Source organism: Rhincodon typus, chromosome 8 (assembly GCF_021869965.1).
Source record: "Rhincodon typus isolate 14 chromosome 8, sRhiTyp1.1, whole genome shotgun sequence".
NCBI lineage: Eukaryota > Metazoa > Chordata > Chondrichthyes > Orectolobiformes > Rhincodontidae > Rhincodon > Rhincodon typus.
This window is the reverse complement of record NC_063339.1, coordinates 55,930,246-55,948,958: the sequence shown is the minus strand read 5'-3', so window position 1 is coordinate 55,948,958 and position 18,713 is coordinate 55,930,246. Positions and strand designations below refer to the sequence as shown.

General features: G+C 39.8%; 1 protein-coding gene across 1 annotated transcript in view; it reads left to right on the top strand.

Moving 5' to 3' along the window:
* akap6 (A kinase (PRKA) anchor protein 6) overlaps nt 1-18,713 on the top strand; it is a 366,422-nt gene that overhangs the window by 325,130 nt on the left and 22,579 nt on the right. The window contains exon 13 of the mRNA XM_048600427.1: nt 16,401-16,616. Within this exon, the coding sequence (XP_048456384.1) occupies nt 16,401-16,616 (216 nt within the window). The remainder of the gene's footprint in view (nt 1-16,400; nt 16,617-18,713) is intronic.

Sequence of the window (18,713 nt, the reverse complement as noted above, 5' to 3'; positions counted from 1 at the left end):
GACATTTTGGATTGGGACCCTTCATTTTCTGAAGAAGCTTCTCGACCCGAAACATCAGCTTTCCTGCTCCTCTGATGCTGCCTGGCCTGCTGTGTTCCTCCAGCTCCACACTGTATTATCTCTGACTCCAGCATCGGCAGTTCTTACTATTTCTTACTTACTGAGGTGAAGCTTTCAGGTATTAGGGGGACCTGAGTTCAATAAGATAGTAAAACTAGTATTAAGAGTGCAAGTCAGGTGGAATTTTTTTCACCCAAATTAAATGGTTTGACTCCTGCAACCTATTCCCAATTTTGTAAAGCAACAATCTACAATACGAATTGGATGTATGGTTTCCTCCATTAAAGCCCATGGAATACAAATTTCTTAATTCTTTGATGCCTTATGCAGAGAAATTCTCTCACCCGCCTGCTTATTAAGTAAAGAATCTTCTCTCCTCGCAATTTCCTCTGTCAAAGATGACTTCTACATGAAACCAGTCTATTTTCTTACAAGCCAGGACTGGCCTGGAGCAATGGCCAAATAATGAGTCACAGCAGGGTTCTCTTTCTTGAACTTTATGTACTTCTGTTAGTCCTGTTTAAATATAAAACTGCCTCAAAAAAAACTTTTTCTTCGCTTGTGTAACATTATGAGCTCCGGGATTGAAGATTGGCAATTCAGTTGAATTTCTTCAATTAAATTTTCTTACTTTGCTTAAATGTTAGAATCATTTCAATTTATCATATACTATAGCACTGAATGTTTGTGACACATCATGACCTGGCAGCAAGTCTTCATTTTGTTAGTTTATAAGCCTCCAAAAATAGCTGTCTTGGTAATCATTAGTCATCTCCAACAGTCACAGTTGGACATCATGTATTATCAGTATATCAGAGCAGAAAGGCCGCCAGCTAGAAAAACTGTTGGAAAGTGATAGGATCAGAAAGCAATTCAAATGCAAACCAGGCCTTGTTTCTTCTGCTTATTATCAAAAAAGATACATTTCCTAATGCAAGTCAGCAAAGGGATTATAAAGGACAGCAATAAAAAAAGCATTCATTGAAACAAGACCACTTGCTGTGAGCAATTACAGCTCAAAGATTTACTTTCTAAACCAAGACAACCCCTTAATAAACTATCTCAATATAATTGGAACAAAATACAGTGAAATGGGAAAAGTCATATGTGAAGTTTTTCGTAAAAGTCTCATTTTAACAAGCCGAAATGTGATTTCCGCAAGGTATACAGGGTGTTTAAGGTGCAATTTTGGCTCTGCCGGTCAATGGAAAAGGAATTTGGGAGAAGTTATAATAGAGTGACTCCATTTCCCACTTTACTCCACTATCCTCTCCGGCAATGCATTCCACGCCCCTACCACTCTCTGAGTAAAGAATCTACCTCTGGTGTTTCCCTTATATCTACCTCCACTCACTTTAAAACTATGCCGCCTTGTAATAGCTACCTCCACCCTAGGAAAAAGTCTCTGGCTGTCCACTCTATCTATACCTCTAATCATTTTGTACACCTCTATGAAGTCACCTCTCATCCTTCATCGTTCGAAAGAGAAAAGCCTTAGCTCTCTCAACCTTTCCTCGTAAGACCTTCCCTCCATTCCAGGCAACATCCTGGTAGATCTCCACTGCACCTTTTCCAATGCTTCCACGTCTTTCCTGTAATGAGGTGACCAGGACTGGACACAATACTCCAGATTTGGCCAAACCAGGGTTTTGTTTAGCTGGAGCATGACTTCACGGCTCTTGAACTCAATTCCTCTATTAATGAAAGCTAACACACCATACGCCTTCTTAACAACTCTATCCACCTGGGTGGCAGCTTTCAGGGAACTGTGGACATGAACACCAAGATCCTTCCCCTGCTCCTCCACACTACCAAGAATCTTTCCGTTAACCCTGTATTCTGCTTTCAAATTTGTCCTTCCAATGTGAATCACCTCACGGTGTTAAACTTTTCAGGGTTAAACTCCATCTGCCACTTCTCAGCCCAGCTCTGCATCCTATCAATGTCCCGTTGTAACCTAGAACAGCCCTCCGCACTATCCACAAATTTGGATATCTTTGCTTTAGTAATTAATAAAGCTCATTTCAGACTCCCTTCATAACACCACTGTAACCCCTGCAGTTCAATCTTTTGCTCACAAACATATCTTGTAACTTGTAATTTACTTTACAGGCTGGTCTGTGCACCATTTGCCACCCAATTTTTGTCCTCCTTGGGCCTGCTGCTATATTCTACTGAATAGAGCTGAGTAGATGAACAGTGGCACTAGGATGAGGCTTGGCAATAAAATCCCATGTGGCATCTCCCCACATTCCAATGTGAAATTACAACATAATCCCATAAAATTCTTGCCAGCAGTTAAAAACTACCCCATGAACCCAGATTTATTTCTAGCATCATAAAAACCCTAGAAATGGGAGCACGAGAGGACCAAATGGTTCTCAGGATATTCCACCATTCAGTACAATCATGTTTGATCTTCTGCTCAACTCCACTTTCCCACATGCTACCCATACACGATAGATTTCGCAAACGACCAAATATCTATTGATCTCAGCCCTAAATATAGCAAAAATGGAGCATCTATAAATCTTTATAGTGGACAATTCCAAAGGTTCATAACCCTCTGAGTGAAGAAATTTTCCTGACCTAAGTCTTGAAGAATTGACTACCTACCCTGATACTGTATCCCTATGTTCTGGATGATTCCAGCGAGGAATACAATCTCTCCCTGCCTCCTCTGTAAAGGCACTCCAAAATCTGGTACAGTTGAATGAGATTATTTCCTATTCTTATAAATGTTACACAGTACAGGCTCAATTTACCTAGCTTCTAATCATAAATATGCTTCCCATACCAGGAACTAATCTAATGAATTTCCATTCCACCACCTCCAAGGCAAGTATATGGTGAGTTTAGATGTGGAGACCAGAACTGCTTACTGTATTGTAGGTGTGGTCTCATGAAAGCACTATGCAATTTCAGCAAGATATCATTATTTCTGTTAACGTTTCGGGTCCGGTGACCCTTCCTCAGAACTGAAACGTTAACACACATGCTGCCAGACCTGCTGAGCTTTTCCAGCAACTTCTGTTTTTGTTCCTGATTTCCAGCATCCACAGTTCTTTTGATTTTTACCATTATTTCTGTACTCTGGTCTGTTTGCAATGAAGTCAACCTGACTTTTGCTTTCTGAATTGCTCACTGCACCTGCATGTTAATTTTTTGTGTTCCTTAAATGTGTACATCCGAATCTCTTTGAACTTTTTTTATTTATTCATGGATGTGGGCATCACTGGCTGGATCAGTATTTATTGCCTATCCCTAATTGCCCAGTCATAATTAAGAGTCAACCACATTTTTGTGGGGCTGGAATCACAAGGAGGCCAGATCAGACGAGAATGGCAGGTTTCCTTCCTTAAAATACGACAATATTTAAAATTATGTCTTTTAAAAAATATTCTGCTTTTCTATTTTTAGTCCCAAAGTGACTAACCTCATACTTCCTCAGACTCCATCTGCCATCTTATTGCTTGCTGATGAAGTGGGCAAAATGTGATCTGATCTTCAGGAATGGGCTGCAAGGTGGGGGAATAAGGTATAGAATTAACAGGGAAGGCAAGGGTAATCCTGGCACCTTCCTAACTGTCTACAATTAAGCAAGGGGTGGGGAAGGGTGAAGACAGTTTTGTTCAGAGGCTAAGTAATGTCCTTAAAAGGCTAAGTAATGGTCTGCATATCTAAACAATGATGTGATTGCCTTGGAAGTGATGCAATGAAGATTCATTTAAGGGTGTCATCCTGTTGCTGGTAGAATAAGCTGGTATTCAATGTATTTGAAAGTATGCCATGTGGTGAATTGCCCAGTAAAATCTGGTGGTCACCTTGTCGGCCCTCTGGCCCTGCCAATCGATCGCCCAATAATTCACTGAAGAATCCCTGACAGCAAGGACCATCATATCATAAAGATCTCTAACAATAACCCACCCTTTCCCTGACAGGGGGCCTGTGACTTACATGGGTTTCAGACTCCTCTCTCATGATGTTGATCAAGGTTGACTTTAGTATCAGCAGTGGCTACTGCTCACAGTGGCGCCATGGTAGCTGAAGCAGTACCATCTGTCCAATTCATTACTTTCTGTTGGTGGGATCTTCATCCCTAAAAGGATGGAAGCACTGACACGAAGAATGAATTACCTGATGACTACTGAATTGTACTGGGGCTCTTGGAAATTGCCACAGCAGCATTGATCCACCTTTCCAGCCCATTATTGGAACTTCCACCAACAAAATCACACCAGCTTCTTCTCCTGACAGCTACATTCTCTTCAAGCTTTCTACTATAATCTGTAAAATTGGGGTCAATTGCTCTTATTATCATGATGAATGGAAGTGGAATTATCAGTATTTACATTTTGTTTTGGATGTTGAAGTTAAATAACTGAGAAAAATTCTGAAGTGTACTCTTTTGATGAATTTTGAGTGACATTTTTTGGTGTAATTTTATACACAGATGTTGTCAGCCATTGAAGTACACTTTGATGCACAGTCATTATTTTCATGTTGGTAGGTGATGCTGTGAATGTGCACAGAACAGGTTCACAAACACCAATAATGATCAGCTAACTGATTTTGATGGGCTTATTTCAAGGTAAATATTTATAGATAGAGTCATGCAGCATGGAAACAGGCCCTATGACCTGTGAGGACATCTGCCTGTTCTACTTCAAACAGTACAGTAGGATCCTTTGTGCTCACCTAAACAGGAGGAGAGACTTGATTTAATCTGTCATGAAAAGTACAGCACCTCCAACAAATCCGCACTCCCTCACAGGGTAAAATGTTCCTGTGGATTGTGTATATGAAGACTGGATTTTGGCTACCTTGAATTTACATGTTTTAATTCAAAAGTAGGTGTTCTCCCACTGAGTCAAGGTTTGGTGTGTATATCTTTCAAATTTTTTTGCTGTTTCTGGGAGAGTTGGAGTAAAATATTTAACTTTGTTGTGTGCAAGAAAATAGCCAAGTGGAAAGTAATGTTCGGAAAATTGGAGACAGTAAGGACTGCAGATGCTGGAAGCTAGACGCAATAAATATGGAGCTGGAAAAGGACAGCCGGTCAGACACATCCAAGGAGCAGGAAAGTCAATGTTTCGGGGGTCTTGATGAAGAGTTTCGGTTCAGAATATTGGGTTTGTTAATACAGAAAGCTACAGTGTAGAAATTATATAATTCTCATCCTTGTTTTCTAATTCCTTTTAGGTCTCACCTGTCCACATAGTAACATTGTAACTTGCTCTAGCCCTTGAACCCTCAGAGATCTCTCCTGTGGTTTTGGTTTCATGAGCATCTCAAACTTTTTTCCCTCCAGCTTCAGCCTAAACTCTGGAATTCATCCCTAAATATATCTATTTCTGTAAGTGTACCTCTCTTTTATGATATTCATAAAACCAACTGCCCAAACAAGCGTTTGTTAACCTAGCATGGCTTATTGTCAAATTTTGTTTGATATCGCTCTTCTAAAGTGTCCTAAAATATTTTACTGTGGCAAAGGTGCTTTATAAATGCGATATTGTTATTGGCTAGAAATCTCTCCATGTTGGTTGAATTTGAATTAAATCAACAAGCTGTGGATATGCGCTGAGCATTCCAGGAATGTCATAAGAGTACTGCATCTACATTAGATGTCATGCTGCAAAATTGCCAGCACTGACACTCAGGTATCTCCTAGGATGGAGAGGGGAACCAATTAGAAAGTGTGGGGCAATTAGGAGAGAGGAATGAGCAATTGGGAAGCCTGGATTAATCAAGGGGATAGAAAGGCCCAAGCAGGAGCCTGTATACCTTCATCACTGCAATGCAACCAGAAGGAGAGCTCCTGATTACAAATTTAGGTCAGTGTCATTTAATAAATTTGCTGTTTTGCTCGTGATCTCCAGTGGTCCCATATGTATGTCACATATTTTAAATGCAGCCAGCCCGCAGGATAGGCACATTTTTCAGACAAGCTTTAGGCTTCTCATTTGCAAAGGTATAGCAGCTGAACATGGTTTAAAGATCATGTTATGGACCAAACCAGACTCTCCAAAGTATATCATAAAAGTAGCCTAGACTCTAACTTTTACATTTTTTTTTGAAGGCAAGTGGAAGGCACTGTGTTTCAAATATGATTTGATCGGCCTACCACTAAGCTTTAATCAAAACACACTTTATTCTTATAACTCGGTTAAAATACAATAAAAAGAAGAATTGTTACAAATTTATTGAAATATTTAATGTATTAATGTAAACACATAAACACACCCTTAGCAAAGGCAATTCAGCAACACAGTTCTGATTCTCACTTTCTGTCTCTCTCCAGTCTGATGGAAAGAAACATTGAAAGCAACAGTCTGCCCCTTTTGATCTTTAAAAGGAAGCTTGCATGTCTAAGACTTCACTCGAGCAGCAGAGAATTCAAGCTTTCAGCTCCAGCAGCCAGAACCACCCACCACCCTCCAAACAAATTGAAAGCAAAACTAAGGTCTTTTGGGTCTGTGTAAGCCTGAACCCTGCTCACTCATGATTCTTTCGTCTTAGTTTAAAAAAACATCCAGGGAGAACTCAAAGCTGTTACCAACTGCCTCTCTGAAGGAGACATTTTACTATCACTGTGACAACACCCCTCTCCAAGAGAAACAGGATAGAACGCATCTCTTAAAGTCACGCAAATGTCACGCTCAAGACCTTTCTTTTTCAGCTTTTAAAAATGTGGCCTGAAGGACACAATATGTAAATATCTGGTGACAATGCCCCTCACCTCTGACCACTTATTTGATGTTTTGTTGTTCGTTCTATACATATGGGTTCCACTATTAGGTTACCATTAAAGGTCATTCAGAACAAAAATACAATGCTGTATCCAAAACCCCACTTCTCATTAAGGACATAAAGAATTAAGAACATGAATAGGCAATTCAGCCCTTTGATCCTGCTCTGCCATTTGATACAATCATGGCTGATCTCAACTCGGCTTCAGCTCCACTTTCCTGGTGCTCTCCATACCTTTCAACCCATTACTAGTTAGTAATGTGACTATTTCCTCCTTAAGTTTACTCAATGTCCCAGCATGCAGTGGGCTCTGGGATAATGAATTCAACAGATTCACGACACTTTGAGAGAAGTAATTTCTCCACATCTGCCTTAAAGCTATTATCCCCTATCTTAAAACTGTGACCTCTTGTTTTAGAACAAAGAACAAAGAAAATTACAGCACAGAAACAGGCCCTTCAGCCCTCCAACCCTGCTCCGATCCAGATCCTCTATCTAAACCTGTCACCTATTTTCCAAGGATCTGTATGCCTCTGCTCACTGCCCATTCATGTATCTGTCTAGATACGTCTTAAATGACGCTATCGTGCCCACCTCTACCACCTCCGCTGGCAACGCATTCCTGGCACCCACCACCCTCTGCGTAAAGAATTTTCCACGCATATCTCCCTCAAACATTTCCCCTCTCGCCGTGAAATCGTGACCCGTAGTAATTGAGTCCCCCACTCTGGGAAAAAGCTTCTTGCTATCCACCCTGTCTTTACCTCTCATGATATTGTAGACCTCAATCAGGTTCCCCCTCAACCTCTGTCTTTCTAATGTAAATAATCCTAATCTACTCAACCTCTCTTCATAGCTAGTGCCCTCCATACCAGGCAACATCCTGGTGAACCTCCTCTGCACCCTCTCCAAAGCATCCACATCCTTTTGGTAATGTGGCAACCAGAATTGTACGCAGTATTCCAAATGTGGTCGAACCAAAGCCCTATACAACTGTAACGTGACCTGCCAACTCTTGTACTCAATACCCTGTCCGATGAATGAAAGCATGCCGTATGCCTTCTTGACCACTCTATCGCCCTGCGTTGCCACCTTCAGGGTACAATGGACCTGAACACCCAGATCTCTCTGTGCATCAATTTTCCCCAGGGCTTTTCCATTTACCGTATAGTTCGCTCTTGAATTGGATCTTCCAAAATGCACCACCTTGCATTTGCCTGGATTGAACTCCATCTGCCATTTCTCCGCCCGACTCTCCAATCTATCTATATTCTGCTGCATTCTCCGACAGTCCCCTTCACTATCTGCTACTCCATCAATCTTAGTGTCATCTGCAAACTTGCTAATCATACCATCTATACCGTCCTCCAGATCATTTATGTATATCACAAACAACAGTGGTCCCAACACGGATCCCCGTGGAACACCACTGGTCACAGTTCTCCATTTGAGAAACTCCCTTCACTACAACCCTCTGTCTCCTTTGCCCAGCTAGTTCTCTATCCATCTCGCTAGTACACCCTGGACCCCATGCAACTTCACTTTCTCCATCAGCCTACCATGGGGAACCTTATCAAACGCCTTACTGAAGTCCATGTATATGACATCTACAGCCCTTCCCTCATCTATCAACTTTGTCATTTCCTCAAAGAATTCTATCAAGTTGGTAAGACATAACCTTCCCTGCACGAAACCATGCTGTCTATTACTAATAAGCCCATTTTCTTCCAAATGTAAATAGATCCTATCCCTCAGTATCTTCTCCAGCAGCTTCCCCACCACTGACGTCAGGCTCACCGGTCTATAATTTCCTGGATTATTTTTGCTACCCTTCTTAAACAAGAGGACAACATTAGCAATTCTCCAGTCCTCCGGGACCTCACCCGTGCTCAAGGATGCTGCAAAGATATCTGTTAAGGCCCCAGCTATTTCCTCTCTCGCTTCCCTCAGTAACCTGGGATAGATCCCATCCGGACCTGGGGACTTGTCCACCCTAATGCCTTTTAGAATACCCAACACTTCCCCACGCTCCTTATGCTGACTTGACCTCGAGTAATCAAAATCTATCCCTAACCTCAACATCCGTCATGACCCTCTCCTCGGTGAATACCGACGGAAAGTACTCATTAAGAATCTCACTCATTTTCTCTGACTCCTCGCATAACTTCCCTCCTTTGTCCTTGAGTGGGCCAACCCTTTCTCTCGTTACCCTCTTGCTCCTTATGTACAAACAAAAGGTTTTGGGATTTTTCTTAACTCTGTTTGCTAAAGATATTTCATGACCCCTTTTAGCCCTCTTAATTCCTCGTTTCAAATTGGTCCTACTTTCCCGATATTCTTCCAAAGCTTTGTCTGTTTTCGGTCGCCCAGACCTTACGTATGCTTCCTTTTTCCTCTTTGCTAGTCTCACAATTTCACCTGTCATCCATGGTTCCCTAATCTTGCCCTTTCTGTCCCTCATTTTCACAGGGACATGTCTGTCCTGCCCTCTAATCAACCTCTCTTTAAAAGCATCCCACATTTCAAATGTGGATTTACCCTCAAACAGCTGCTCCCAATCCACATTCCCCAGCTCCTGCCGAACTTTGCTATAGTTGGCCTTCCCCCAATTTAGCACTCTTCCTTTAGGCCCACTCTCGTCTTTGTCCATGAGTATTCTAAAACTTACGGAATTGTGATCACTATTCCCAAAGTAATCCCCTACTGAAACTTCAACCACCTGGCCGGGCTCATTCCCCAACACCAGGTCCAGTATGGCCCCTTCCCGAGTTGGACTATTTACAACTCTCCTGGATGCTCCTTACAAATTCTGCTCCATCTAAACCCCTAACACTAAGTGAATCCCAGACAATGTTGGGAAAATTAAAATCTCCCATCACCACCACCCTGTTGCTCCTACGTCTTTCCATAATCTGTCTACATATTTGTACCTCTATTTCACGTTCGCTGTTGGGAGACCTGTAGTACAGCCCCAACATTGTTACCGCACCCTTTCTATTTCTGAGCTCTGCCCATATTGCCTCACTGCTCGAGTACTCCATAGTGCCCTCCTTCAGCACAGCTGTGACATCCTCTTTGACCAGTAATGCAACTCCTCCACCCCTTTTACCTCCTCTCTATCCCGCCTGAAGCATCTATATCCTGGGATATTTAGTTGCCAATCTTGTCCTTCCCTCAACCAAGTCTCAGTAATAGCAATAACATCATACTCCCAGGTACCAATACAAGCCCTAAGTTCATCTGCCTTACCTACTACACTTCTCGCATTAAAACAAATGCACCTCAGACCACCTGTCCCTTTGCGTTCATCATCTGCTCTCTGCCTACTCTTCCCCTTAGTCACACTGACTTCATTATCTAGTTCCTTTCAGGCTTTAGTTGCTACCTCCTTACTGTACTCCTTACTACTCCTTAGAGGCAACATCCTTTCTATATCTGCTTTATTAATCCCCATCAACATCTTAAATACCTCAATTAGATGTTCTCGCATTCTTCTAAGCTCCAGAGAATATAGGCCTAAACTGCTCAACCTCTCATCATAAGTCAAACCCCTCTTCTCTGGAATCAATCCATTGAATCTCCTCTGAACTGTCTCCAATGCAATTTCATCTCTACTCAAGAGGACCAAAATTGTATGCAATACTCCAAGTACTGCAGTCTCACTAATGCCTTGTACAGTTGCAACAACATTTCCCTGCTTTTATACTGTACTGCACTCCTTTAGCAATAAATGCAAAAATTGCATTTGCCTTCTTTATTAACTGCTATGCTTGCATACTGGTTTTCTATGATTCATACATGAGGACACCCAGATCCCTCTGCACCAAAGCAGCCTGAAGTTTCTCTCCATTTAGATAACAAAGGTTTTGTGTTTATTGAGTTTTTTATATTTTTTTCTATGTATTTGGAACAGAGCTATGGCAGCTTCCTCTTTCAAGGAAATTATACTTCAATCATGACTAGGCTTGATTGCATTTTGTTTCATATTGAAGAAATGATTATTCAGAAGATTTTTTTTTATTCTTATGGTGTTCACCTCAGCTTTCCACAGCAAAAGAAATCTGTGGATTTAGAATTGTTGCCAAGTCTGAAATAGTGGTGCTTCTAACTCAGGCACTGTATTGAAGTAAATCACATTTAGTTTCTCCAGCTTTCAGGTAAGAATATAAATGCAGCATTCTCCTGGTGAAGAGTCACTGGACTTGAAATGTTAATGATGCTTACTTCTCACAAATGCTGCCAGACCTGCTGAGCTTTTCCAGCAATTTCTGCTTTTGTTTTAGATGTCCAGCATCTGCAGTTCTTTGATTTGTTGTGTAATGCTTTTCTCCACTGAGACAGAATATTATAGGTTTGGGAACATACAGAGTGAAAGAATTCAAAATTTCAGTTGCACTGATAATTCTCCTTGTCATAGGTAACATTTGGAGCATGTTTACTGGGTGAAGGATAAGAAAATAGCTCCAAGCAATTTTTGACTTTAGTTTGATACAGTTTTGTACAAATATATCAGTTTGATTTCTTTCAAGTTTTTGGATCTTTGTGTGAAAAAGAAACATGGCAAATGCAGCTGTAACTCCAATAGCTGTACGCGTTGCCTCCTGTTCAATCACAAGATTGGAGACTGTGATCCAGTTGAAAGGACCTGTAGACAGTGGATCAGCTCTCTTGGTATGTCTGACCAGAAGTGTGTCAAGAGGCCCAAGTTTTCATTGCTGGGCACTGATGACTCCTGCAGACCAGGAAAAAGTTCTCCTTCCCGACGGACCAGGAGACACATATTGCCAATGACCTACAAAGGTGCATATTACCTGAGCAACACATCCCAATGTCCCAACGTCTCTGCCTCTCACTGGCACTGATAGAAAGTTTTCATTCTACATGCATAAAGATGACAATACATCATCAAAAAGTATCTGTGAGGCAAAGTTCTTTATTTGCCAGTACCACGTTGAAAATACAACTGTGCATGTGCGCATTCCCATCATTATGTTGCAACGTCCACTTTTTTTTTGAACTGTTGATTAAAAGTTGGAAAAGTTACTGCTTTAAATTGAAGAACGTGACGAAGAAGGCATTTGCAGTTTTCATAGAATTGTAGAATCCCTACAGTGTGGAAAGAGGCCATTCGGCCCGTGGAGTCCACACTGACTTTCTGAAGAACATCCCACTGTCTACCCTATCACCCTCCATTTCATACGGCTATTCCACCTAGTCTGCACAATCCTGGACACTACAGGCAATTTAACATGGCCAATCCACCCTACCTATATATCTTTGGACTGTGAGAGAAAAGTGGAGCACCCAGAGGAAATCCACACAAACATGGGGAGAACATGCAGACTTCACAAAAACAGTTGCCCGAGGGTGGAATCGAAGCCAGGCCCCTGGCACTGTGAGGCAGTAATGCTAACCACTGAACCACCATGCCTGAACTAATTCTGTATCCCACTGCAAATTGTATATTCAATGTTGCCTTCATGGAATGGTGGAGGAGAAGTCCACAGAAAGCAGTACTACCACCATCAGCCTGTGCATTTATGTTCAGGGCAGTTCTGCCCATAGACAGTCTTTTGTTTGACTTTTCAGATGACATTATTGTTGTCAGCTCAGGAGGGTTCTGCATCATAACAATCACTTGATTGGTTCCTGGCCAGGTGACTACAACCTTGTGAGTAGACAATACAGCAGGAACATTCAACTTTTGATGAGAAAGCATCAATCTGTTTCTTTGCCCCTTCAGTGTAGGTAAGTAAAAGAAAATCCTTAGCAGCTATTTATCTCCCTCACCTCTCTGCAAATCCCCCGCAAAAAGGAAAAAGGGAAAATCACCTTCAGAGATTCTGAAAAGGTGAATGAAAGACTGAGAATTGGTGTACACCCAAATACATGTCATCAGCAAAGTGTCAGAGATAAACCAAGGGAATCGAAAAGAACCATAAGAAAACAACTCATTGTTGTCCATGATCTGAGCTACTGCTATCAAAATGTGTTTCCTTGATTTTTTTTGTCTACCCTTAACATTCATGTCTGTCCCCGTGTGTAAATGAAAATTTTTAAAAGGAGTAAAATTTAAATTATATAGTCACAGAATAGCAATTTGACTTGACTACCTTTTGTCATCAGTTTAAAACAATCTGATTACAATAACCAGTTAATTTCTTGTTAATGCAAAAAATGTTGGAGTTCATATTTTTTCAACTTGACTTAGATAGCGAGGCAGATTTGAGGAATTCAATGGTTTGACCAAATTTTCACATTTGAAATGGCTCCGGGAATAATTGGTCTCACTGCACTCCAGTGAGTTGTGACAATGTAGGTATTCGCATCTGAACGTCATCACATACAAGTGTTCTTGGGCTCCTGGACACAGTGCAAAGTTCACATGTTGCTGGTGAGTTCATAGTTTTTGATATTTAAATGAGTCTGCGTACAAATATATATCTGCAGGTTACAAATGCATACACAAGCATATTAATTAACACACATGCGCATTTAGGCAAAAATGCCCTTGCTCCCACAGCGAAAAATCTGCCTTTTACTTATTATTCTGTAACACTAATTGGACCCAACCTGGGGTAAACAATTTTCAGGCATACCTTGCCTAATCACAGTGTGTGAAGTACTGTTCATTGTCAGCTCTAGTTACGGTTACTGATTTGTATCCCAACCTCCCGCCCAAAGGCAACATGTGCAAAGCTTTCCCAAGTCAGCATTAACACTGAGTGCTAAGCTTCCTTATTTGTTGCAATCAATGGGATTGCTGCTCTGAATGCAAGGGCTGAAGATACTGAGCTATCAAGAGAAGGGAACATTTGCCCCATCTCTAGTGAACTCTTTACTCTCAATATTGACCTAAACTCAAACTTTCTGATGAAGGATCTCGGCCCGAAACGTCAGCCTTTCTGCTCCTATGATGCTGCTTGGCCTGCTGTGTTCATCCAGCTCTGCACCTTGTTGTCTCAGCTTTAAAATGCACCTTGGTTAGTGCAGTCAGGAATAGTCAGGTTCATAACCCTCACCTGAACCGCCTCCCCTCAGCTACCCCCACACAAAGGAAAACAAATAGACATGAATAAACAGTCATATATATATAAAGCAGAAGGAGAGTGATGTAAAATTACTTCAAAAATTTGATGCAGCTTCTGTGATGATTTGTGCCATTTTTGCTGCAGGCAGCTGCTTAGGTCATCATTGACTATCACATTATAGGCATTACAGCTGCACGTGTGGGCAGTGCTCTCTGTAGGAGTGCACTGTCAACATATTCAGCCAACAATTTCAAGAGAAGTGCACTGTAGAATGCGGTTGCATAATTAATGAGGTGAATAACAGAATACTGCATGAGAAAATTCACTGCAAGCCATGGTGGGCTGGGCACCATGAATCTCATTAGACCAAACACTTTAATTAAAAATAGGAAAATTCCAAACCTTAGAGTAGAGTTTGTTTTCAAAGAAAGACTGTACGCAGTTAAGTTGACAAAAAGAGGAGAGCCATGCCACATTTTGAAAAATATATCTTGATGATTGATTTTTTTTAAGAAACTCCTAACAAAATTTCAACTTGTTACATATTTTCATCCTTCTCAAATGACATACTGTGGAAAGACCCTGCCACAGAATCTCGGCTATCAAAAAAAGTAAGTATTTAGTTAGTATGTCCTAAAGATCCATCAAAAAGTATTAGAGGTCGGATAGAGAGCGCACTCAGTTCACAGAGATGTAATCTTATCGATAAAGCTTTGCAGGCAGTAAGCTTCAAGGTGAAAAACATTATAAACTGAATTTCCTCTGATTCAACTCATGGTTTGTGACATTGCTTGCAATAAATGATTTAGACTTATTATTAAGAAAGTAGATTTCACCTTTAAGGAAACTTGAGGAACTGTGGATGGAAATACATTGCTGCTGAAAATGTAATAATACACGACAAAACTATATTTGGCAATAAATAAATGGGAATTTATCATCTATCTTATTTAAAATTCAGAAATGTTAAAGGCATGTGATTCTCTTAGGTAGAATTCCATTATTTCTACAGTATTACAGATTTATGGAAATTTGAAATATTGAAAATATGCAATATATCAACAAATAGAATATATCCGTAAGATGTCTTCCTACTTTATGTATAACTCAACAGATTTTGCAAAGGATTTGAGCAATCATTCTGTGAGCTTTCATTTTGCAGCTGGCTTAAGTGGATTGAGAGTTAGTTACCAAGATAATTCTTTGCATACTGTGCCAATAATCCAAATACATACTACTGATTGAGCTTCTTGTTTTCGTCCCCAAATATAAAACATTATGTTTTCTTTAAGATAAATATTGTGCATATATTGAATTGGGTGATTTTTTTTCTTTCCTTACTGCTGGTTAATTTATTCCGAGTGGAGTTACCTTAACTGAATTAGATATTGCTCTTTTATTTTGCATTCTAATCATGATTGTGCTTGCAAATTATTTTGGTTACAAAATTTAGCCTATTACTATTTCCAATGATCTCTACATAGCTATATAATCAGATTGTACTTTCCTGCAATGAATCATTTTGCAAGTCAAAAATAAACACAATATACATGAGTCATCATTTAACAGTTGCTAGCAATGTGGCATAATCTTGAATTAATATAAGTATAAAGCCTAACTATGTTAGTCTGCAAAGACCATTCTGTCTTACATGGAATCATTCATCAACGACAGTAAGTTTTGGTCATTCATTCATATCTGAAAATGTTTATTATAATTTGTTCTTGATTTCCTGGAGCAAATGTCCTGTACAGAAACTTTCGAAATAGTACTTTAAGTACCCACTCTCTTACTCTTTTCTAAGTACAGTAAAATGCTTCTAATATAATTTTGTTTGGATGTATTAATTTGGCCATCCCTGCAAAATAGCCAAAGGTTTATTGCAGGAATTCTCAAAATGTGGGCTGCAGCCCCACTGGAGATAAAAGATGAGGAATTAGAGTCCTGAACTCTGAGGCGGCAACAGCATCTGTGATGGAAGCCTATAGGAAGCCTGGCTGTGAATAATAATCCAGGCCATAACTCAAACCAATGTCTCCTTGATTGACGCCAGATTCTGTAGGATCTTAAGACATATAGATATTAGCTTTTGATCTCTGCATGTTCATTGTATACAAATATGAACTCTATTAACACAATTAAACAGATACTCTGGTTTAACAATCATGGGATCGATTACAACACCCCTTTAAATTTGAGCAATGTTTGTGCCTGTGGCCAGTGCCTAATCCATTGCGTTCTGAGACCAACAGAGGGTCCAAAATGGTAAATGACTTTGTATTTTTGTGCTTATGTCCATGCTGTTTGTACTCCTACTCCAGTCAACAGTTCTCCCTACCCCTCTCCTCACCCCTAAAGTTTCACTATGGAATGGCACCAGGTGTGAAGTGTAAAAATAGGGGGTCAACAGGAAAAATAGGTTTGAGAAGCAGCATTTATTAGATGAGTATTGGTGTATAAAACTTTCTATTCATTTTTGTCATGTGGAATTATTTTAAGCATATTGACCTAAATTGTTCAATATTAAAATTGACACTAATTATAATGATTTGCTTTTAGTCACTGTGTACTGAAATTAAACAACGTCGACGTGGCATAATATCCGTATTACGATTATGCCAACGACTCGTCGATGACACAGATGCCAGCTGTTCAGAAGCTGATCGTCAGTCAATGCAACTTATTATTGTGAACTTGGAGAGAAGATGGGAAGCCATAATAATGCAAGCTGTCCAGTGGCAGAACAGACTGCAAAAACAACTAGGAAATGAAGAGGTAAGAATTTAGCACCTGCCATGTTTATGTAATAAAAGGATAGGAATGTGGGAAATTATAAAATTGAAAAGATACTGCAGTCCATTCAACTGATATACATAATCCTCCTTTGCTCAGCCTCTCAAATATGCATTCAATTCTCAATTAAACTTCTCTATTACCTATTTATACAACACTGTATAAAAGATACAATATTAAATCAAAAGAAATATAGAAATTCAAACATTCATTGTATAACCAAACTAAAGAAGGATCAGGGAAAATGTTTTTAAAAATTATCTTTCCTCCAATCCACGCCTGTCCCAGCTATATATCTTCAAGCAGCAGTATAGATGCCATCAGTAGTGCTCTTTGTTCAGTACGCAAGAAAGCTTGCCTTAGCAATACAGAATGACATGCTTCTTCAGCAGTCTTTCTCAGCCAGATAACTTGCCTGAAATAGTAAACTGGACTCCTACAGAAAGGCCCCACTTGTCAATAATAATCAAGACCATATTCAAATTTGGGTCTTCTCGTTCAAGGTTTGGTGTTGTAGTGCGTAGGATATCAAATTACTGAGATATTAGCTTTCGATCTCTGCAATGTTCATTGTATGCATACATGAAATATATCAATACAGGATCCTCACGTGTTGCATCTATTGAAGGCAAAATGTTTCTATTATAGAAACCAAGATTAAGTTTCTTTCTATGCAGTTTCCAGCTACATTTTCATCAATTAAGAACAGCTGAAATATTGTTACCATTTAATATCCTTCCAGAACCAGTGAATGAAGTGAGATTGTGTCAAATGAATGCTGGATGGAAACAATGCAGCATAGTCAAGTACATAACGTAAGAGAAGGAACTGTTAGGGAATGTCAGAAAAAAAAAGTTCATAAAAGACAGAAGAATTGCTAACAAGAGAAAATAACACAGATAAATCACAAGCCAAATGACCAAATGACGGACAGGTTGATGTTAGCAAACAACAACCAGCATCATGCTATAGAATAATACATACTTTTACAACCAAGTAGCAAATCAGGTAAGTATGGTATAAAGTTTAACAAGGCCTGATTTCTTATATAATAGATGATTACAGCCTTTGAGTGTTGGAGTATCTGAATTGTTTAACAGGCTGTAGTAAATATAGTTTATTTATACCTTTGTTTTTGGCACTGAGTTTAATAGAGCTACAGCAGATCAGGGGTAGAATTTAATGTAAACTTAAAAAACAAATTAATTTAATTCAATCAACTGCAAGAAGAAAGCCAATGGGGAAGATTGCCACTGTATGTTATTTGTTGTAAATGGCTTTACCACTACATAATGCATAAGATGAAAACCTTCCCAACAAGTTTCTGCTTTATGGGAGAACGAAATAATGCTGTATTTTTGAAGAATTTTGTTTTTGCAGAACATGTAACAATCTGGGTTTATAACTTTTAGAATTTCTCAACATTTTGAGAAAATTAATTGACGCAGGAACTACATTGCTTCTGACTACCAAAAAGTCTTGCAGTTCTATTTTTCTGTTTGGTGGAATCAGTCAGATATTCATTCCATTGTGATTTGAAATGCAATTGCCTCAAGGGGCTCACTCTGAGTTTAACTTCCTCTTGTTTGGGACTGTAGCTAATCGACAACTTCAGGTTAAATTTGCTGTTCCACTGTTCTTTTGGTAATATCTGCAAATAAAACATATCATGAAAACCTAGTGATAAGAATCTGCAAAAATATAAGAACCTGAAAATAAACTTGCCAATCCATCAGATATGGCAATTCATTCAGTTTATCAGGTACAATGTTAGATTATGATCTCGCTAAATCTAAAATCCTATTCATATCACTATTTTAATGGGGAGGTGATGGCCTAGTGGTATTATCGCTGGACTGTTAATCCAGAGACCCACTTAACATTCTGGGCACCCTGGTTTGAATCCCACTATGGTAGATGGTGGAATTTGAACTCAATAAATATCTGGAATTAAGAATCTAATTATGACCATGAAGCCATTGTTGATTGTTGGGAAAAATCCATCTGGTTCGCCTCGTGCTCCCACGAGGAGCTCGAACAGTTCATACACTTCACTAACACCTTCCACCCCAACCTTAA